Raw genomic sequence first — 22,261 nt, forward strand, 5'->3', positions numbered from 1 at the left:
TGACCCCTGGCATGCATGGGTGTCGCCGCGGCTCTTTTTCCACGTCCTCTAGCAGCGTGCATCGGCGGCGTCCCTAGTCGTGCGAAACTCGTGATCCGTTGCCGAAACAGCTGCAGCAGTGGCGCCGTGCGAAACTCCCCTCTTCCGGCGTCTTCGTGAGCACTCCTCGTCACGCTCTTGATGGTGGCGGCCTTCGTTAGTTCGTGGGCTGCGTATTTCCTCTTTACTTGTCCTTATCCGCCCCCTTTCTTTTTCTTTTTTTGTATATCTTCGCTTAGCGATAAAGACAGTTATGTGGCGAGAAATGAATTATCATTTTCGAACTAGAAAAAAGGCTTACGTTGAAAACGTCCAATGAGCAGTCTACTTTGTCTTGAGATGGGAAGGAAAATGTCCCGAGGTCGCGGACGTGACTCCCAGCGGCCACGCGTTCCAGCAGAGGCGGAATGGAAAAACGCGCCCGTGCACTGAGAGTTCGATGCACGTTGAAGGGACAAAGAATTCAACCGGAGCCCTTCACTGTATACGACGTCTCTCATAATCCCCCGGTGTGTCTCATCAAAGGTTAAGAACTTGTTTCGAACTTGTTTCGCCGTGTTTGCCAGCTGCGTGCTATTAGCGATGCCTCTACGATTTTGCGGCTGTTCCGATATTACGTTTTCTAGAAAGAGAAACCTTCGAGCTCGCGCGCATGTGGCGGTCAAGCGATCATATACTACATTTTCCTTTCTTCGTAGGATGCGTCGTATGTGGCGCAAGGAGTTATAAACGCTTGGCAAACGTCTATACGTCGGTGAAGATTAAACTCTGGCTGCGTTGCCAGAACGGCCAGCTTAGCTACTTTCGTGCAGTCGTGTTGGCGTATAAACCTTGAAATCGGCTTCAGAAAATAAACTTGTTTTTCTTTTTCCAAAGGTCGCGTTTTACATGTGCTCGAAGGCGAAATCTGTGCTCATACGAAATGGCGCGAACGTTTATCTTATTTCCATCCAACCCTGCCTCCTGCAATGCGGTAGTATCGATTAGGAGTTTCTGTAGAGCGTGCGAAGGCATGCATATACGCTAGATTCCAGATACTGGCTCGACTGCTCGCAGGGGTGTCATCATCCAGGTTGTTCCTGGATACCGGCCACGACGTTCGAGAGGCGCGCTATAGCTGCGACCAAGGCCGCCGCGTACGTAGCGTTGCGGCGGTCCCTGCAACGCGCTTTCGCGGTAATCACGTCTGACGCGGAAATCATTTTTACTGGAAATAGGGGCAATTGAGACGCGTCTTTCGCTGCGAAAGCAAGACTAGCGCCCTGTAGGCGCCACCGGATGACGTCACCGAAGCGAGCACAATCTCTTCGCGACGGCATTCTAAAGAGTGGTTTGTCAAGCATGCACGTTCGTACATGCATGGGAGTTGCTTGCCACGTAAGTGGTTTGCCATGTAAGTGGTTTGTCTTATGCTCAGGAATGTTGGGTATATAGCGTTAGCGATAACTATTGGAACTACCTGAGGATAGTTCAGTTTTGCGCCGAGAAAGAAGAAAACGAATGACGCCATCGAGTACGAGTCCCAGGTGTACGGGCCTTTTCTATGCTAACAATGAGGGAAGAAGAGCTATGTTACAAAAAAGCAAGAAACAAGTATGAAAGCGGGAGTAAAGAAGGCGGTGTCAAATATAGACATCCGTCGTTACTTCTGTTTCCCCGCTTATTATTATTATTATTATTATTATTATTATTATTATTATTATTATTATTATTATTATTATTATTATTAGTTCGAGTAGAAGTTTAGTAGTAGTAGTAGTAGTAGTAGTAGTAGTAGTAGTAGTAGTAGTAGTAGTAGTAACATTTCTGCAGAGTACCACTCTAATGATCGTCCTTTGTGGATGACGCTGGCATTCCTGTGCATTTCGCTGTACACCTGAAAATGAGTTCACACACAGGAAAGAGAGGGGGGGGGGGGTGAGAGAGAAATAAGCACTGCTCCGCTCGTTTTACGCGGATGGCAGCGTGCTCGCTTTGTACGGCACAGACTCGACCGCAGCATTTGACAAGGCCCGCTCCCAGTGCTTGCGTAAGCGACTTCTGTTTGATTTGTGGCGCAAACAAAGGCCGCGCACTAAGTGGGTCATGTGCGGTCCCCCTCGTGTTGTCCACTGCTGGAAAGAAAAAAGAACCTTCGGGCAGGTTTATTTATTACTGAAGAGTGCGCGCTGCTCTAAAGCGGGCAGCAAACAAAGGGGCCGACCGTCTCGACTTGCAGTAGTCCGCTGGCGTCGGCCCGTCCGTCCCCACTGCTGGAGCGAGTGATACGCGCACAAAGGATGCCGCTGGCCGCTTCAACGTTCTCGGTGCGTTTTAGGCCCGGGGTTTTCGGAGAGTTATATATCGTTCAACTGGCTAATGACCGCTGCTTCTATATTTTGATCGACGCCTTCGGTTGCGTTCCGCGCCATTGGCAACACTTGACAGACCAGCAGTTATAATCATTATTTGCCCACAAGTCCGTTGCTTATACGACACACCTGCGATTTTTTTTTTTTTTTTTGCATGTTGCTAATGCGCACATTAGAGACGGCTCGCGCTCCCAGTCACATCAAGCTTGCAAGCTCGCAGTATTTACCCGATCGGGTATGCTGTCGTCGTTTTCAATCTTATTTTTGTTAATAAATATTTGTACATTAAAAATAGTGTATTATTCGTGTGCGGGTGCATCGACATAGCGAAACAAGCAGGTATATGACAACAGTTTTATAACGGGAACCCCGAAGATGCGGGTGCGAAGCGCGCCGGTTGAGCACGCGAAACCGAACAGGCTGCACTATAATGGGTGACCACCACCACTGCAAGGCAGGTTCGAACGGTAGCGTCGACCTTTCTGCTCATGCCATCGGATTTCAAAGCGGTTCGCCACAGCTCGCACCGGCCGCGAAGAGCCGTAACACGTGCCAACGAAGAAAGCTGCGCGTTCGCCCCCCCCCCCCCCCCCTTTTTTTTTTTTTTTCCCAGTCCGGCGCCGAGCTCCGGCAAAAGGCCGGGGTCGCGCGGGCCAAAGGAAGCCTCCCCGTCGGCTGGCCCCTCCAAACAACAACTGCACGCATGGCTGCGACGCAGCAGGTGCCCACCCTCGGCCGATCCGACAATGGGGCGGATTCCCTCCTCGTTCTGGAATGCGGTGGGGAGGGGGGGCAGGCCCTCGCGCAGAAAAGGAGCCGGCGGCCAGCGGCCACGTCGCGGGGCGAAGCGGGCTCGGCCCGAGTTCCCGAGGCGGCCTATTTGAAAAAGCACCGCGTGGCACTCTGGGATGGATCCCGACTCTTCTCCCCGCTACCGCCCTCCCAGCCCCAACGGTCCGAGTCTGCGGCACCAGCTCGCGTTCCCTACCGCCATCACCGGCATCTATTCGATCCCAGGCGTGTTTTGCGCGGTACTGCGTGATAGTAAAGATAGCCGCTCTGAGAAACGACAGATAACGTCGTCGTTCCTCCTTTTTTCTCCCGAGGGGAGGAGGCAGACAGCTGCACCGGGACTGGGCGATATCGCCAGATGGCTATCTTTATTGACCCGGCATGTTTCTTGCCTACCACTTTTTCGCCGAAAATGTACTGTGCTCTTCAACGAAGCGACAAGCTTGGAACTGCTCTGAGAGTGACATCGACGTTTTATAGGCGGCGAGCGGAGAGACGTGGTTGCCTCAAACTCGGGATTTCGCCGAATCTTGAAACTTGCCATTTTGAAAGTCATTCACCCAAGTGTAATTTGCGCACGTTCCGTCGTATAAGCCCGGCCCAAGAAGAAACTCCATTAGTGATCGACGCTCACTTACGCGCATCTGCGGCGTTTTTCTGTTATGTTTTTAAGCATATATGCAGCGATTTCCCTCGACAGCAGTGACTCCTTGGTAATTCGTATGTCCGAACGAACCACATGGCGTAATTATGCAGGAAGTACGGCGAAGACGCGGCGTAATTCTGGAACCGCTTGGCTACCCGGATCTCGAAGGTTGATTATAAAGAAAAAGATGAGGAGGCTTACGTACATCTACCTTTTATATATGTTCCCGACATCGGAACAGGCGCGCGTGTAGCCCTGAAAACTGATCGGGTTTGTACGTTCTTAAACTGCGAGCGACCGCCTCAAAAGAGAGCAATGAACACAAGTGGACGCAGGAAAGCGCTGCAACTATAACTACCGACGTTGTTAGCTCACCACCAGCTCGTTAGCCAAGGCCGTTGGCGCCCGCGGCATCTCACGACCAGCATCTTGTCCCACAGCGATAACGCGGGCCTTGGGAAGCCGTTTCGTTCTCGACCCGCATTTTTTCTTCCTCTCCGGCGATCAATAGAGAGAGAGAAAGAAAAGGTAGAGATGCAGTATCGTCCCCGGAAATACAAGGACTCACGGCGAGCTGCTGGGAGCAGCCGGCGTTCCGCAGCGTTGGAAACGGAGGCAGTTGAGACATCTTCCGTGGTGAAAGCAAGGCCGATACTTGTAAGCGAGTTGTCGAGTAAGCAAGGAACAGACGCAGGTGCGTTGCACTATAAAAACGGGCGTTGCTCGGCGCTGGCAGTCCTACCGGTCGTCGCGCCCTTTGTCCTTTCATTCGCCCTTTACTTAAGGTTGCTACGCTTCGTTCACCGAAAAGGTGGCATCTGTATACTTTGTGAAAGAGCTGCGCCAGTTGCGTCAGTGGCCGCTTCGTTCAAATCTACTTCCTCGTCGTTGCGAGTTCGGGGTTATGTGTGTTCGGTAACGAAGAAAGCGCAGCGAAACGATCGTACGGTACGGCCGGGGCTCGGGACTGGAAGCATCGCAGTTTCTCATCCGGCATTCGCCCGTGAAAACGGAGAAGTATCTCTCTCGGATCGGGCGCTATTTCTCTCCGCCGTGCGGCGTCGGGGAGCGCGGGTGGGAGAAGAAGCGCGCGTGTCAGTGATGGATTCGAGACTTCGCCGGCCGCGAGCGTCGTCCCGCCTGAAATCGCGGTGTCGTCCGCGTCGCGATCGTCAGAGCGGGATTCCGGCCCCTCCCCGCGTCGCCTGCGCACCTCGGCGGCGGCGCGTCGGGTTCCATGCTGATCAGGGAGACGGGGGCCCTTTCCGTGGGAAAGACGCCCTGGGAAAGCGGGTCCTCTGATAAGTGCGACGTGTCGCTATGCCGGCGGCGCCTGCGGGGCCGGCCGTGCGAACAGGTGTCCGACAACCGCCGACGGTGGCAGCGGCCCTCTCCCGCGGCGCGCCCGCCGCTCATTCGCCGATTGGCGATGCACCCCTTTCCGATTGGGTATGCCCGGGCACGAGAGATGTTTGCCCCCACAAGCTGCTTGCTCGCGACATGCACGATTTATAAGATATCTTTTTTTATTTATTTTTTTATTGCGTTAGCATTAGGAGTGTCGAAGTGGAAAAAAGTACATGGAGAGAGAGAGAGATAGAGCAACTGGCGGTGGTCTGCTCCGGACCACCTTCAGTGGCACTTCGCTTCTCGAAAAAATGTCAGTTTCGCCCTAAGGGCGAAGCAATGAATGCGATAGCAACACAGCAATGTCATACGAAGTAAGGTGAGCGGCTTTGGTAGCAATATGAATTGTAGTAAACATGAGCTGATTAAGTAAGCAGGTGTGCTGCGGCGTAAGTAGACCGACATGAAGAGAGACTCGATGACCACGAGAAGGCGCGTGTGAAACGGTGGTGTTGATGAGAAGCGCTTCCCGTGGGCAGCGCGTGCGAATGGACACACCTGTAGCGCTGCACTGCCGACCCGGGCAGCATTGCATGTGTAGCGTGCGTTGGAAAATGTGGCCCGACTATTACTCACTGATTGAACAAGCGTGGTGTGAGCGCGCACAAACAAACATTAATAGATGACACTGAATGACTGCAGACAACGACTGTCAAAACGCTGGCAGCAAGCGCATACGCCGGCGAAGGTACGTGCGGTCTATCGCTTCAACGGAAACTGAGCGGCGAATGCAGGGCGCATAAAGGTCACAGCCGTGTGGTGATAAGCGACGGTGCGAGCGAGCGACGAGCGCGGTTGTTGGCAGAGTAGAAGTGCCCCCCCCCCCCCCCCCCCCGCTTTCTTGCTTGCGCGTGGGAGATTGAGTGCGTTCGCTCTCCGTGATAGCGCGCGTCCCCGCACGCTTCCGCTCGGGCATACAACGCGCGGCGAAGATTTTATCTATAGGGAACCTCACGGCGACGACGACGCCGACGGCAGAAATCCGGTTGAAGTGTCCATATAATTGCTATCGCAATAAAAGACAGGACGCGTGTCGAATGAGCTCCTGAAAAACACTTTTGAATGTGATGCACGCGGTTTAAATCATGCATCCGGGACTTCAAAAAGGTGCGACGTAATGCCTAACGCATTTCTATCGCATTTACCGCTAAATCCCCACTATTTTTTTTTATTGCGCATTGATTTGTCATATGCCCACCTGGTTGTCAACTGCTCTTTCAATGTGGTCTTTGACCACTTGTCCCCCCATCCCGACCTAAATTGTCGCGTCTTGGCCTCGTCTGAACTGCTCACGACTCCCCCCCCCCCCCTCCTCCTTCCCCTTACACCTTATTGTATAATCATGGAAACAGAATAGCGAGCATTGGAAATAGCGTAAGCAAACATGGGCCCGTATTCACAAAAAGGTCTTACGTCAGGTCTGTTCCTAAGAGCAAATTCCTGCCAATCCGGGTGCTGGGAATAATATTAGCGAAAGTTGCCTGCCAGTGGCAAAGAACACTTACGAACGAAGAGCTTTGTAAATGTGGCCCCAGACGACACTGCGCATGCGCAAGGCCTTATAGCTTGGCTTCGGTTTTCTTTTATTTATTGTTAATGCACACGGGGGAGGGGGCCCGCTACTTCTAAAAAAACAAACGAAAAAATTTCTGTCATACGTGTTGATCATAGACCCTCACGAATACTCGTTATCATGGATAAATGCATCCGGCCAGTATGCTCCGAGTATGAAACCATTTCGACAATTCCTGTTCCCCGTAAAATCTGCATGGCTATAAACGTTAACGGAGTTGGGAATAGAAAAACTAAAACAAAACTTTGCTTTAAATACTCGGACCTCCCTCATCCTAGGCACGCAAGACCCCCTCCATTTATTTATTTATTTATTTATTTATTTATTTATTTATTTATTTATTTATTTAATGTTTGTTTGTTTGTTTGTTTGTTTGTTTGTTTGTTTTACACGCCAGAGCTCGCCGTGCTTTTCTGTCCGCCAACTACGCAGCGCAACTCTCAATGACGGGCTAGGCTGCACTCCTGCGGTCTTTTTTTTTTTTTTTTTTTTTTTCGTTGATTCCGCCTTGATTCAGTACGGCGAAAGCAACTACAGCCTAGCGCACTAGCTCGTCCGCAGGCACCGTCCGAATCTCAACGCAACCAAGTTTGGCCGTGGTTGAACTCCTTTTTATTTGTGTGTGCGTTATTTGGAGGCCAGCGCCGCTTAGGATTACATGCAGCCGCGCTGCCCAGTCGCCCGTGAGAACGAGCGCGCGGCGGTCGCCAGATAAAGCGACGCGCACGTAACCCTGCCCCTCCCGGATCGCGCCGGCACCCGAAATCTCTCGTTTCATTCCTCGCCATCCCCCTCCTCTTTTCTTTTTGAGCCACTTAATTTCCAGCTGCCTCCCTTCGCCGTCCGTGTTACCGCTCGACGTTGCGGGGTCCTTGCAAGGCCACCGGGCCGTGTGTCCTGAACTAGCGCGACGCCCCGCCACGTGCAACAGGCAGCCATGGCCGAACGTGTTCGCGGTGGATGCGGCTCGCAGACAGCGCCGCGCCTAGGTCCCGTGTGTCGAGATTATCCAAGGGCCATTGTTTCGCGTGCCCCCCCCCCCCCCCCCCCCCTGCCGAGATTTGTTTTCCAGCCCCTCCTGAGGGGAGGAGACAGAAAGAACGCATGACCAAACCGCCACAGTATGCTGTCTTTTTTTTTTTTTTTTTTTTTTTTTTTTTTTTTGTACCGGGACACGTTAGCGCGTGCGTGTTGTTTGCATCTTCCTCTCGAGTGTGTCCCGAGATAGCCTTTACGGATCACCTGGCGTGTCCCGTGCGAGAAATTGGAGCGTACGCCGGTCGCCCCGTCATCACCACCTCGCCCTCCTGGCGAGTTAGCGAACATGCGTCTCACGTCACTCGTTGGCCTCGTTCCTCTGTGGACGTCGTCGTCACCGCGTGTGGACTTCGCGAACTTGTGCCGCGCTGCGTCGAAGGAACGCGACGCACGCACTCGCACACAGCAAGAAAGTAGGTTCTGGAAAGTTTTGGTTTACTCTATATATCTTCAACGAAGCGGAAAACAATTGCGCCCCATGAGCGGGATTATTATTTTTTCTTTCTTAGTTTCGAGGCTCTGAGACTCCTGGCTCTATTTCCGTTTTCAACGAAATTAGCGAGTTGATATAAGCTTATTCCTTATTCATTTTAGTGCCATAAACAAAGGGTGCTCGTACGCCTCGCTCACTTACTCATTGTTCGTGGTCTTTATTGTTCCGGTGACTACATTCATTTGAAAAGATATAAATCAAGACTGCTTATCATGAATTGTCAGCACACAATGTGTTGCCAGTAGCCGGAAGCTAAGAACACTGCCCTTTCTTTGTGTTCAGTCACGGCTGTCCTACTGAGATACTATGGATTCTGGAACAATGTTGAAGTAAATAAATAAAGCATTACTTTCTCTTTTCTCTTGCACTTGTTTCCCTTTCAAGTCCTCAAAATTACATTTCCTTGTCGTGCACATTTCTACCGCCGACGGCTCCTCGTTTATGCTTTGTTCTCCCCCGTCACCTAACGACACTTTAATCGCGTTCATTTGTTATGCGATCATTGCAATAGAGGCACTTTTATGCGCGTCAGCCCTAACGACTGGGAATGGCGGGACTGCTCAGGCGGCTAACGTCCTATTGTCTTCGTATAACTTAGAAGCGTGGCAATCTTGTCACGGATATGGGCGGGAATTCCAAGGAGCGTGCATTTTTTATTATGTTTTTCTTTCCCGCGTCCGCGTTTACCTGCGCCGAACACTTCGGTTCCAAAACAGCCGGGCCCGCATCGTCGCCTGCAGATCGCTCGAAAGAATGCAGAGCCGCCGCCTCGGTGTCAAACCCATTGTTCGCCGGCTCGCAGGCGGCGTCATCATTTTGAGGGAGGCAATAAATTTATCGCCACCGTGCGTGCGTACACACCAGCGGCGGCGGGCCCCAAACGGCTCGTTGCGTGCGGGGCGCCTCTTCGTATAGGCGCCGAAGCAGCCGTGCGCTCAGGGAGATCGCACTTTTTGCCAGGAATGCGGCTCCTCTCGTTGCCGGCTGACCGCGGCCGGCCTTCGAGGGAGCCGCCGCCAATGGGGGATGTGGTGAGGGGTTCGTATGCAGCGCGCGGGGTTCGCCGCCGAGGACCCTATATCGCCGCCGCCGCCTCACGAACTGGCGAAGTTCGTGCTCGTCGCGTGCCGGACTGGGCAACATGGTTGCCGCTAGCGGTTGAGTTGAGTGCACCGCGTCGAGAGCCAAAAGAAAGCCGCGGAGGAGGAAAGAGGGTTTGTGGGGAGAGGTGTGAGCGAGAGCGCAGGGTGGAGACGAGAAAATTACACGTATTACGGCTGTCCGTTCGAATTCCAGGCCAGTTGATCCGCCTGCGCTCTGCTGCCGCTGCTAGCGGCGGAGTCGAGAAATGCGTCGGAAGGTGGGGGAGTGAAGTTGGGGCGCCGGATGTCCCTCTGCGTCTCCAGAAGAGAAAAACGCTTGAATGGGGAGTAGCGCGCTTCGTGGCGACGCTGGCATTCTTTACGGAGCTACCGAAAGAAAACGTCTCGCGAGGAAATCCGTGAACGGCAGTGAACCTCGGTGGCTACTGTGGACTGCGCGCAGCATCGGCGCGATGCCTCTTTCGTATACCTTGTCGGAGCCGGCGCTGCGTGTCGTGCGCCGAAGCCGACCGCCGCGGCTATTTGAGGAGCTGCTTGAACGAAAGCGTTGCTTATAAATCTACACGCCAATTATACTGGCGGGAAGTAACTATATGTTCTGTATCTACTTGCATTAGAAGGCACTGACGCAGCACCATTTGCGCGCCGAGACCGCTTCGCGGGATAAAATACTGGGGGCTGCGAGAGACATCTTCTCTATTTTTTTTTTTCCCCGCGGTCAATCAGTTTTACTTACCCACTCCTTTGTATCTCGTCTGTTATTGTTTCCAAGAAGCACTGCGCGGGTCGGTATAGAGGCGCCTGTTAGCAGCCGCGCCTGCGGTGCGCTAGCGAACTTGGGCGTTTTCCTCGCGGCCGCCTTTCCACGACGGCGGCCCGTTGCCGCTTACCAAGTATCGTTCTGTGTACACACACGCAAGACGCGTGGTCAGGCACTTGGGCTATTGTCTTCGGCAGCCCGTTTTCTCCTCGCGCGCGCTGTTTCCTTTCGAGGGAAAAACAATCGGCTGCGAAAAAGACGAGCGCGGCGCCGCGCTGGATCCCTTTCAACGCCCGCTATTTCTATTTAGTTTCAAGAGTTGGCGCAGCTCGGGGCTCTTTTCTGTCGCCCGGAGTCACTTTCCGGCTTTTCGACGTGGTCTCGTCGGGCCACGGAATGTGGGTCAACCAGTGGTGTGTTCAGCGCGGGTTTTTTCGACTGGTCCAACGAGCCTCGTGTCGCGTCGTCTATAAATACGGACACATGTCGCATGCGCCACGTCGTTGCCGCCCGAGGCCGTCGGAGGAAAGGCGCACGCTGCCGAGTGCTAAGGGTCCGCCGGCGGCTCGCCGAAAGCCGTCTCGTATTTATAGCGGAGCGCGCTCGTGCGAACATCTGCAACGCATCGCTGGGGCGTCGAGCGCGCCGAGGGGCCTCCGGAGTCGACGAGAGGGGAGCACGCGACAATGGAGGGGGGACGTCGCTGACGAAGAGCGGCCGCGCGTCTTCTGCATGTATACCCCGACGAGCGGTGGTCCCTGGCTCCGAGGAGGGCCTCCTTGCGCGTGGCGCATGTCGGACGCAGATGGTGCGCGGCGAGATGGCCCGCGGCTATGGCCCGGCCGGCTGCGACCAATTGCTCGCCGGAGCCAAGGCTGCGCAGCGCGACCCGCGTTAATTAGGCCGCCGCGGGAAGCGCCGCTTCTGCGATTGCCGCGCCGATCTTGGCGTTCTCTGCGATCCAGCAGGGAGCAGCGCGCGCTCCTCTCGCACTCCGTTGGCTCCATTTAGGGGGGACATGTGACACTTTCTGACAGCAGCCATTGTCTAACGACGCGACCTTGTCGCGAAGATGGCTCGGAAAGAAAAGAAAAGAGAGAATTCGGGATGCTCTCCTCGACATCTCACTTGAGGGTTTGTCTTAACGGGTTCTTGTTGCGTCAATGACGAAACGAACGTGACCTTCCCAGCGCTCTTCTACGGACGTTTCAAAATGCGTCCGTGGCGAGCCGATGCACGCTACAACGTCAGTTGTCTTAGCGTATTCGGCTTGTCAGTATTCCGTATCAGCTCCAACAGATTGCCAATGTCCTAAAGAACAGGAAATTGGTGACTACTTATAGCGAAATTGGCACTGGCGTCAATGTAAGGACGTCCCACGGATCCGTAGTCTACTTCAGTTCAGCGAGGGCACTTTATCACTGCACACACATACACTGGACGTGCTTTGATGAAACAAAACAACCAGCCGTTGCTTCCTTCGTATGAGGAAGCTATGAATTATTTATGATGATACCTTAAGAACTGGCCACAACGCTAAATCGTTGCGTGTTCCACCCCATCAGAACGCGGCCGCCGCAGCTGAGAATCGAACCCGCGACCTCGTGCTCAGCAACAGAACGATATAGCCACTGTGGCGCGACCTCTTAGTTCAGTATAGATACGCGTGAAATGCAGAAGTGCTCTGATTATGCTTATATACCGCTGGACCGAACTGTCTCAACTTCGTTGCAGTTGACAGCGGGGGAGAGAGAGAAAATGTCATTCCGGTGGCTGTTGAAAGTTGGTTCTCTTATTGTTAATTTTTATCCTCCGAATTTTAGCACAAATATTTCAAAATCACAAAATATCAAGGAAAATTAATATTACGTTCACAACCTCTAGCTTTGCAGCAAAAGGATATCCGTAATTCTGTAAAGTGCACTTGCTATATAGTATCCAAAGCGTTCAAGATGAGCAGGTCAGTTTTCGGCTTACCTGAATCTGTTACCTGAGTCTCCTCTGTCTCTCAGTTGCGTCGGCTTCGCTATGACCCCCCCCCCCCCCCCCGCACACACAGAGAGAGAGAAAGAGAGAGAGAGAGAGGCCGTATCTCTGGAGCAGCGTATAATATACCAATTCAAAAATAATAATCTTTAGATACAATTAAAAAAATTGAGATATCTGTTTTTTGTTGAGCTATAAAGCGATAAACTTGACGTTACTTTTCCTTATGTCTTTCTTGTTTGTTTGTTTTCGTTTGGAATAATCCGTTAGCTTTGCAAAAAAGATCGCGGATCGCGGCCTAAGCGGAACATTTTATCAGAACAGTTCCTAGGATTTCTCTTTTTTCGTTTAGATAAAACACGCCTAATTTAACTCTTGTTCATCCGGTTGCCTCACAAGAAACTTTGTGCGTTTCATGTGCATGCGAATCGGGGAGTGTCCGAGCTAAGAGCTTCCTCTCCGTGCGCGGTGCTGTGTCGCGCACTGCACTCGAGATATCACGTATACCACTCCGCCACAATGAAAACACCCGGGTGCACGAGACGCGCTTCGACGTTGCCGGGGTAATCCCTCAAACTGTGCAGCTGGAACGAGTACCGCGGCTGCTCCAAATCAGCGGAAGGGACGCCTCGCGGGCCAACCGCCCTTGGATCCGAATCGAGGCCTATACCGACGAAAACAGGAAAGCTATAGCTTGATTGGAAAAATAGCCGGCCGGGGAATACCGAGCGGGCGGTGGGCGCTGACGCATTGGGGGCTGCTGCATTGCGGGCCTGCCCCCCTTGAGTCGGCACAGGCGGCCGCCCAAGGCTGCGAGCTATTCGTCTTCATTGGGGCCTCGCCGGCGGCTGCATGTTCGCGGAGACGCCGACTGGCACCGCGGGGGAGCGCGCTGAGGCCGACCCAGTTCGCGTTGCAACCTTTTAGCGACGCCGTTGGACCCTGACGGCACGATGAAACGTGTCAAATATTGAATTGCTAAACTTCAACTTTGCTGTTAGATGTGCAAACATTTGACAAGCAGCAAGTTACTCATTCTGAAATAGCCCCGCCGTGTTGCGCGTTTACGAGACAAGCTTGTGGTATACACACGTCGACGCGGTTGTAGAATCTAGAAGAAAAAAGTTGGATGCGAAAATGTAAGTAATAAAATGAAAATGAACGACAGATACGACAAGTGTAAGCGTAAAAGCCCGTGAAAGTTAAAGAGTAGATGTTTGTTACATTTATTCCCATCACAGTGATCTCGCATTTCTGTGACTTTGTCGCCATAAACCGTTTTCCATACTTCGTATATTTCCGCACTGAAGCCCTCTTAGAAGGAGACCGCATAACCATACAAGCTTCTTTCAGCACAGCGCGGTTACTGCCATTGGGGATAAACTATACTCAAATGTTGATCGTGTGCTGATCCGTACGTGTCTTTGAGAGGACAGATGTCCGGGAGCCAGACTGCTGGACGGAAATGTCGTTTGTTTACAGAAGGGCGCACACTCTGGATCCTGGGGGCGCGCGCCTGTGTTTACGCTTCCACTCTTGTGTTTCCCTGCGCGTTTCGACGCGTGCAATCCCCGAGCGGTCTCGTCGACTCTGGCTGAGGACCTCCGTCGTCGCAGACACGGCGCACGCGGTTGACGTCGTCGCGTATATGGCCCCCGCGCTTGTGCTCCGGGAAGCTCGTCTCTGTGGGTCCAGCTGGACGCCGCCACTGGGTGGCAGCCGGAGCGTGTGTGGCTCGTATGTAGGCGCTATCGCCTGAGTGCCGTTGACGCGCGCTGTGCTCGCACACCATCGCGCCGGGACCCCAGACTCGGAAACGGGGTGATAGCGGGCGCCTGCAGGCGGCGGGCTGCACGCCTCCTACGGAGGTTGAGTTGGGGGAGTCGCGATACGCGGCTGTCTTGGAACATCATCTGCTGAGGCGCGCAAGACCGTGTCCTGCGATGAGCTTCTATGGTGCAGCAGATATGTTATCTTAGAACAAGGCGTATGTGCATGGCGAAACCGTTCCTGTCTCGCATTGCTTTTGCTTCTCCACGGCGCTTGTTTTGAGAGGAAGTTCTGCTGGTATACCTAAAAAAGCACCGTGTGTCACAAAACGTACGTACTCACATAGAGAAGACGCCGGGATTAACGAGGAACCAGGCGGCGCGTGAAGAGAGACACAAAAATAAAGGGAAAAGGCAGTGAGTTTAACCAGGTGGTAATAATCTGGTTTGCTTCCCTGCAAAGCTGCGAGTGAAGGGGAGGAGGGGAGGGGGCGTTATTGACGGGGTCGGTTTAACGTCCAAAAGCAGCACAGGTGCTATGGGAGGTGCTGTATAGCAAAGGCCTCCGGATTAATTCGGACCATTTCAAAGCACGGTGCACGGGGTCGAAGATGAAAGGTAAATTAGAGAGAGTACATCTTCACTGTAGGTATATAAGAACAACACTCGGAGAAAACTCGAACACGCCGAAGTGCCGTATAGACGCACAGGGCAGATGTTTGTAGAGGGCGCACCGCCCTCTGTTTTGGCAATCAGTGAAGTTTTTTTTTTATGTCTGTGTTTTTTTGCACAGTGTACAACACAAGCTGGTTACATCTATCTCTCTGAGTGTTCTGTTCAAGTTCGATAGGAGTCGTGCATCGCCGTGCCTGTCGATCGTCACGTGGTGCATTGTGCTCTCGTGTTGCGTTACATGTGTGACATGCCAGTTTGAAGCGTGATGTGGTCTGCTTGGTCTCTATAGTCACTTGCTCGTTCGTCCGTCTGACGTGCGTGACTTTTGTTTGGGGGAGAGGAAAAGATGACTGTCTTTCGCGCTACACATTCGTTTTCTGTTTCCTCAACAGAGGTCGCCTATCCGATCCGGAGAAGATGAGCTGGTGAGTCGCTCGTCCTTTAGTCACTCTTATTTTGCCTCGCAGTTGCGAAAAAAAGAAGGCATATATATATATATATATATATATATATATATATATATATATATATATATAAGTGAAATTGCATCATCCTGTGAGGTATACTGAAGCCAAATTTCGTGTGCACCAAAACTTTACAAGCTGTTGGATGTAAAGTTTTTCAGGGCTAACGCTGCTCGCGCGACTTGGGTTTGTGTGAAAAATGCTTATTCTTCTCTTTTTAATCTGAGCACGAGCAGTAGGTAGTTTAACCATTTCTTGTTTTTTTTCTGATTATTTAATTAGTGCTGCACTCGAGTCCGCATCAGTTTCTCTCAGTTTTTCTCACTTGGCTCGGATAATCATCAAATGTTAATAGCGCAATTAAGTCACGTTCGTATTAGCGTATACACGTGACAAGCGAAGCCAAACGAAAAATGCAGCGTCCAAAACATGCGCGGTGCTAGGACTCGGAATGTGATGTCGGCTATATACGAAAGGACGCACCCAACTATACAATGCATCCGTATCTCGTACGGACACCAAGTCCACCGCGGGCGGTCCCGACGAGGAATGTTGGCACTGACTCAGCTGCACAGGTTTCCCGCCGCCATTGTTTCCAGCACTGCCCCGGGCGGCGCGTTTTCGTTTGCCCGTGTTTATTTCCAGTCTCAGAAGAAGGAATTCTCGGGAGGACGACTTGCGTCAGGCTAGCAATCGCCGATGCGTGTCGGCGACAGTCGCGCGATGACAAAGACGATGACGAACGTGCGAAAGAAGAAACCTTGCGCGGTGGGGGCTGGCGGTGCGGTGAGTGCGGCGGTCCCTTGCATAACGAACCGTTGGCCCAAGCGCTCGATCGAGGGCATTGTTCCCCCACACACCGCGTGCGCCAGGAAGACCTTGTGGCGACTCGCGCGCACCTCTCTTTAACGATCGTTTTGCGCACGAGTGTTCTTATTATTTTTTTTATTTCGTAGGCTGGCGAAGCCTCCGCGTCGAGAGCCCCAAGACGAGTCGTCACCCAGCGTTGCGCATTACACGGCCTAGGCGTTTTGGCAGCAATGACGCGCCAGCATGAACGGCACCGTCAGTGTCGCCTGCGACCACGGACATACGGTGCATATGGCGCTGCTTGTGTTGCGCCGAGTGGTTATGTGAGCGATGGCCCCTTGAGCAACGCGCCAGTCGGTCGTTCAAAAAGCCTGCAGCAGCCGCGCAGATTTCAGTGCGCGTAACCGCTTGACCCGACTGAATTTTTATTATCGTTTTATAATTTTTTTCTCTGATTTTACTGGGGAAACGGAAGAATCTGTCGGAAATGTAGACCGCAGTTAGGACGCTACGAAGAGCGTCAATATACAGCTTGAAATTTGGCATTCATATCCCAAGTCCACATGCAGGGAACGCACGAGTGCTCTGAGCGGACGAAATGTGTCTTTCTGGTTGAGGTTATTTCAAAAGTAGGAAGAGAAGCAGCAGCAAAAAGCCCCGTAGCAGCGCCGGTTAATGCCATGTTTATCCGTGTATATACATATAAGCAGGGGAGCGTACCGTCTAGTATTCTTGATAATTTGAGGCCGTAAGTAAGCACCAAGGATAGACATACGCGCAGCATTTAATGCCGCACCTATATACTATTTCTGCTCTTCGAGGGCGGCGTGTTTGTCCTGGCGGCTTTGCTTAGCACGCTCGCTGTGTTGAACTGAGCCACTTTGTGATGCGCAGATACCTTTGCTTAAGCTCACATTACTTTTTACAAGGTTGTTGTTAAGCACTCTCGGATGCTAAGGCGGTGCTTACTTGTCGGCGTGATCTCGATGTTCAATATACGGCGACCACCAGTATGTTCGACAGAAATTCGAGCGGCTGGAAGTTTTCCCGAAAAAAAATTTTCGACAGCTGCAGTCTGTCCGTTACTCAACACCATATGTATACGCAATAAGGCGCTGATTGAAAAGCGCCAGGGGCTGAATACACAAAGCTTCACTTTCGTAAGTGAATTTGGCAGTTGGCCGCGACCGCCTTAGCTAGTATTTCCAGCATCAGGATTGACTGGCCTTACGAAGATTTCTAGCGTGAGAGCTTTTTTTTTCCTTCTATATACGGGCCTGCAAATTAGTAGGAGGGACTTGCTCTTTGTTAGCGCGAGAGCACCAGGATAGCAAACGGAACCCATTTCTGGTTCACCTCCCAGCCTCTCTTCTTTTTCTCTCACGGAGAAGTGTTTGTGCAGAATACCTGAACGAAATTTATCTTCGCATTTGAGCTAATGTCGTACTTCTTAAACTGTTATCCCTGTCTGGCAAAAAGTAACACAGCTACGTAGGCGAAACCTGCGCAGAGGTCATATAACAGCAACTCTCGCGCGCAAGTGCATGACAGCTAGCCCTCGTCCACTGACGAGAGGCTTTATTTTAATGAAGCCTCGCAGTTATCCTATTTTTCAGCTGCGAGTCATGCAAAGAAGCAACCTTTGAAGCTACTGCGTTCACAAAGTAATCCGAGCGAATCAGGGGCCGAATTCACAAAGCTTTTCGTTCGGAAGTGCTGCTTGCCATTGGCCAGCCGCCTTCGCCAATGATACGTTCAACACCACGATTGGCTGACACCTGCTTCTACGAACAGTTTTAGCGTAAGAACGTTTTTTGTGAATCCGGCCCCAGGACCCGTATTTGCAAAAGTTCTTACGCTAAAACTTTTCGTAAGAGAAAATTCCAGCCAATCATCGTTGGACATATTATTATAGCGAAGGCGGCGCCGGCCAGTGGCGAACATCACTTCCGAACGAAAAGCTCTTGAGAACTCGGCCCCTGGTATACCGATGGTGATAATTACGGATGCCCACACTGCGTTCTGAAACGGTGATAAAACGTAGTGCTTCGGCGGTGTTGTGCTGTACGAGCATGCCGGTACCTTTCAAACAAATGTACATATCTTGCCGTATCTTGCCGTCCTGATAGTGAAGGTCCAGGTCCCCAAGTGCCGTCTTTGCCGACGAGCTGAGCTGGTAGCGATTACTAATGGCCGTCTTAATTGCCAACGGGTTCATTGCGATGCCGTTTGGCGCGGCGCGTTCGTGATCGGAGAGCGAGGCCTTAAATCTCTCCCTCGACGACCGTCGCCGCTGGGTCAATATCATTACCGAAGCAGCCCCGCCGCGTACGCTAGATACGCGCGTTCTGAACCGTCGATGAGGAAGCAGAAAGCGAAACGCGCACCCACGTGTTAGGGAAGAAGCCAAAGCGCGCCCTCGACTTCTTCGCGCGGAGGCGCGTCGCGTCAGCTTTCTCTCTGTCTCTCTCTATCTCCCTCTCTCTCTCTTATTATTATTATTTTTTTTTTTTTTGACAAAGCTTCAGCGACTGCCACCTTCAAGGGGAGATGCGCCGGCAAAAATAAATCGGCTCGCTTTCGCACATAACTGGAGGCGGCCATCAGATGGATTGCGTTTCTTCGCCTACTCTATTTTATTTTTATTTATTATATTTTTTTTTTTTACTTCTCTCGTGCTCACGCGCAAGGTTAACGCGCCTCGCGCATGACGCAGTCTCCTGGGCCAACTTCGCAGCCGTGTTCCTGGTCGCGCCGTTGCTTTGTTGCCAGCGGCGGCGCCCGTAGAGCGGACCCAAAAAGTGGCCATGAAAAAAAGACCCCGAGAGCGACGAAATTCATTGCGGGCGACTGCGGTCGGCGTGGGCGCCCGTTTGTTTCCCCGTGTTGCGGTGCCGTTTCGCCCCAAAATACACGCCACGATTCTCCTATTACGCCCGTTGAGCGGCTCCGAGGGAAAAAAAAAAAAAAAAAAATCTCCGAGGCGAAGTGCGGGCACATGCTGCCCGTCCAATTCTGTCGCTGAGTGCCTTCGCGCAGGTCGTCGCCGCGCTGCTCTCAGGTTCGCGCGAAAATTTTGAGAACCCGGAAAGAGATGCGTAGGGGGGGATTTTGGGAGTTGATTCTCGGGGAGTGCACTTGAAAAACCACCGAAGGTTGGGCCGACCCTTCGAGAGACCCTTGAAGACCCGTTCGTTGCTTTGTTGCCAGCGGATAATTTGGCAGAGATAATGTAACGACTCTATTCCAATGCTGTTCCTTTTCGCGCTTTATCAGCACGTGTGCGGGCGCCGCTCAAGCCTGTGCGTTATCACCGGGACCGACGGATCGTGAACAGTGGATAAGAAAGGAATAGAATTGAGCGAAAGGGATTTTTACATTATTATACCGGGCCATGAATCTCGTAATATTGTGTGGAATATTTTTCACCGATTCATTTCTTATCATCCGTCCTGCCGAGTGGCGACAGCGCGGGGCCGCGGCTTCAAGTGTGCCAGTGACGAAAGGGCGCGAAAAACGTAAAACGAAATGTATCGTTACAAAACATTGCCTTAATTGGTCCTCGTGGCTGCGTAATTGTCCGGCAGATACAAAACGGACGCCGCGCCGTAGTTTTCATAAATCTTGTTCTCGGCATAAATGCGGTATACGTATAGGCCACTGCTGACCGCATTGTTCCGTATACGCCCAATCACGCGAGAAGCGCTCCGATATTTTACTGAAAGTTCGATTTACGTGCTTGCGCGCAATTGAAATTACGGTTAACAAGAATATATATATATATATATATATATATATATATATATATATATATATAAACAAAACAAAACGTTAAAAAAAGAATCTTGACCATCCTATTTGGCGCAGCTTTCGTTTCTCGCTGTATATACAGCGATACTAAACAGCCCAAGCTATATCGCGCTCTTTTCCATCGCTCTTTTTCGGCTGTTTATTGTGCGAGCACATCAGGAGGAGCCCCGCGAAACCATTCTTTGCCAGCCGCGGGCGAGCATGTAGACGGCGCCTCGCGGGGCCGTGCGTGGCGGCGTTTCGGGAGAGGCGGCATGGGAAAGGGACCCCCTGCACCGCGACAGGGCGAAGAAGGAGCCGCCTCTGTCCTGGCGAACTTGGCCCCGTCGCGCAGACGTTTCTGGTCGACCTCGCGCGCAGCTGTGAGAGGAGCCTTTTGTTTCAGCTGCTCCACTTCTGCAGGCGCCGCGATTTCTGTTATCCAGGACGCGCCGCGGGCTCGTTCAACGCTGCTTAAGTGGCCCAGAATTACGAGCCACCCGCTGGACCTGGAGGCGAAGCCTTCTTTTTCTTTTAAAGCTCGTCGCCTGTCCTGGCGTAACCTCTTAGCCTCAGCCGAGGCGAGAAAACAACACCGCAGCGGTAAAACTGAGGCGAGTGTAATCGCGGTCACTGAGCGAGATAATTATTGCTCCGCTTCCAGGTGCTGCGGTGTATAAACCTCGGTCGAGTCGAGGTTGTCGTGTACGGTGGCAGCTGACCGCTGTGTTTTCACAGAACCAAGACTAGCTGCTGAAGAATCGCCGAGGAGTTGTGCGCGTGCATCCACTCCGTGCACCCCGCTTACCGGCTCCCCGCCCCCTTTCGCGCAGCGTACTACACCGAAGCTCATGAATGTTTCGAGCGCATAATATCGAGTGCGTTATCGCGGGGTCTACGCAGCTCACCTTGAAGAGCTATCAAAAGCGTACAATCGCGGCGAGGCCGATGGAGGCAAGGGTTTTCTGCCGGCGTTGGGCCACACTATCAGCTCCTGTAAATTAGCATGGTTCGGTCACGAACGGTGTCGTTGATTTTGTTGCACGTATATTTATTTCTTTTTTTATACATATATGATCGGCGCGGTCCTTCTTCCTTCTCCCTTTTAGCTCTAGTGGAGAAAATGTGTTATTTATTTATTTATTTATTTATTTATTTATTTATTTATTATTTATTTATTTATTTATTTATTTATTTATTTATTTATTTATTTATTTATTTATTTATTAAACACTGTCAACCCCCTACTGGAGGTCATTACAGGGAGGGCGAAAAGAAAAATATGAAAGAGCACAGCTGAAGAAACACTAATCAAAACAAAACAGTCAATACACCAAAAAGCAGCATCGCATTCGTGTAAATACGTCCACAGCGTGTTTGAAAGCACGGACATCGTCTGAAGCAACGACAGACCTGGGCAAGTGGTTCCGTAATTCAGTTGCATATCCAAAAAATTAGAATCCTTTTCCTGTAACGCAGAGCTAAATAGCTGTTTTTAGAGATATAGGCCTGTAATTTGAAAAAAAAAAAAAAAAGTTCTTAGCCTTGAGAACTGTTCGTATAAGAGCAAATACCAAACAACTGTGATATTGAACATATAATTAGTGAAGGCGACCGGCCCGGCCAATGGCAAACAATAACGCTTACGAACAAGCTTTCTGAATTCGGCCCATGGTTCACAACGCTTTTCGTTTGTAAGCGATCGATGCCATTGGTCGGTCACCTTCACTAATAATGTGTCCAACATCACAGTTCTAGCGTGAGAGGTTTTAGCGAATACGGACCGTGGTGTCTTCCGCTCTCCCGCGTGTGCCCTTGTACTTAGCCGCCAAGTAAATGACCGGCGATAATTTTTCTCATCGTATACAACCCAGCAAGTCTCTTCAGTCTGCAGATAAGCGGTGATCAGCCACCGGCATCGCCTTCCCAGTGGGCGAAAAGAGGAGCTCAGATTTAGAAGTAGCACGTGTCCTGTACCGCGCATTCACAGCAGCTTGAGCAACGGTGGCTTGAGCTGCGTGAGCACCACACCGGCAGCAACCCGTGCCGCGGCCCCCCAAAAAAAAGGGTGGCCCGCGTCGACCGAGTCACGCCTGGCGCTCAACGGCGCGTCTCTCATTCGAGCCGGGATGCACAGATTCGGCAACCGCTTCCTCGTGAGGGCGCTCATCGAATCTAATCGGGGATGGCGTCCAGGAGCCCGGAAGGCAGCGTCTTCATTGAAAGTGCGGCCGGAGTGGCCGCGACCTCGCGCCGATGCCGGAGCCTCAATGACCCTGATCTCTGGACCGGAGAAGCCCGGTAGCGGCCCGCCAACGGCGCCGGCCCAGGCTCGCCGTGGCCCTCTCGAGGAACCCCATAGAAAGTTGCGCCGGGCGCAACAGGCGCAACAAAAGACGCTGCTCCGCAGCGCGCCTTGGGATGCGCGAGCCCGTCCTTTCCCGGAGGCATCGGGGAAGAAGCATTGCTCGGCCAATTGGTCTCGTTGAGCGTGACCCAGCGTTCGCTTCCTAGTGCCGGGCTGCGCGCCGGCGCAGCGGCGGGCCCTTCCGGCCGTGACTGCGAG

The 22,261-nt window shown here is 52.1% G+C and overlaps 1 protein-coding gene across 2 annotated transcripts in view; it reads left to right on the plus strand.

The window, feature by feature from the left end:
* The window catches only part of LOC119462075 (uncharacterized), a 74,285-nt gene that overhangs the window by 23,027 nt on the left and 28,997 nt on the right, over positions 1-22,261 (plus strand). The window contains exon 2 of one of the 2 annotated variants that reach the window (XM_037723426.2): positions 15,025-15,057. The exons of the other annotated variant lie outside the window; for it this stretch is intronic. Coding sequence (XP_037579354.1) covers positions 15,025-15,057 — 33 coding nt within the window. The remainder of the gene's footprint in view (positions 1-15,024; positions 15,058-22,261) is intronic. 2 annotated transcript variants of the gene reach the window in all.

Source organism: Dermacentor silvarum, chromosome 1 (assembly GCF_013339745.2).
Source record: "Dermacentor silvarum isolate Dsil-2018 chromosome 1, BIME_Dsil_1.4, whole genome shotgun sequence".
In the NCBI taxonomy this organism is placed as follows: Eukaryota; Metazoa; Arthropoda; class Arachnida; order Ixodida; family Ixodidae; genus Dermacentor; species Dermacentor silvarum.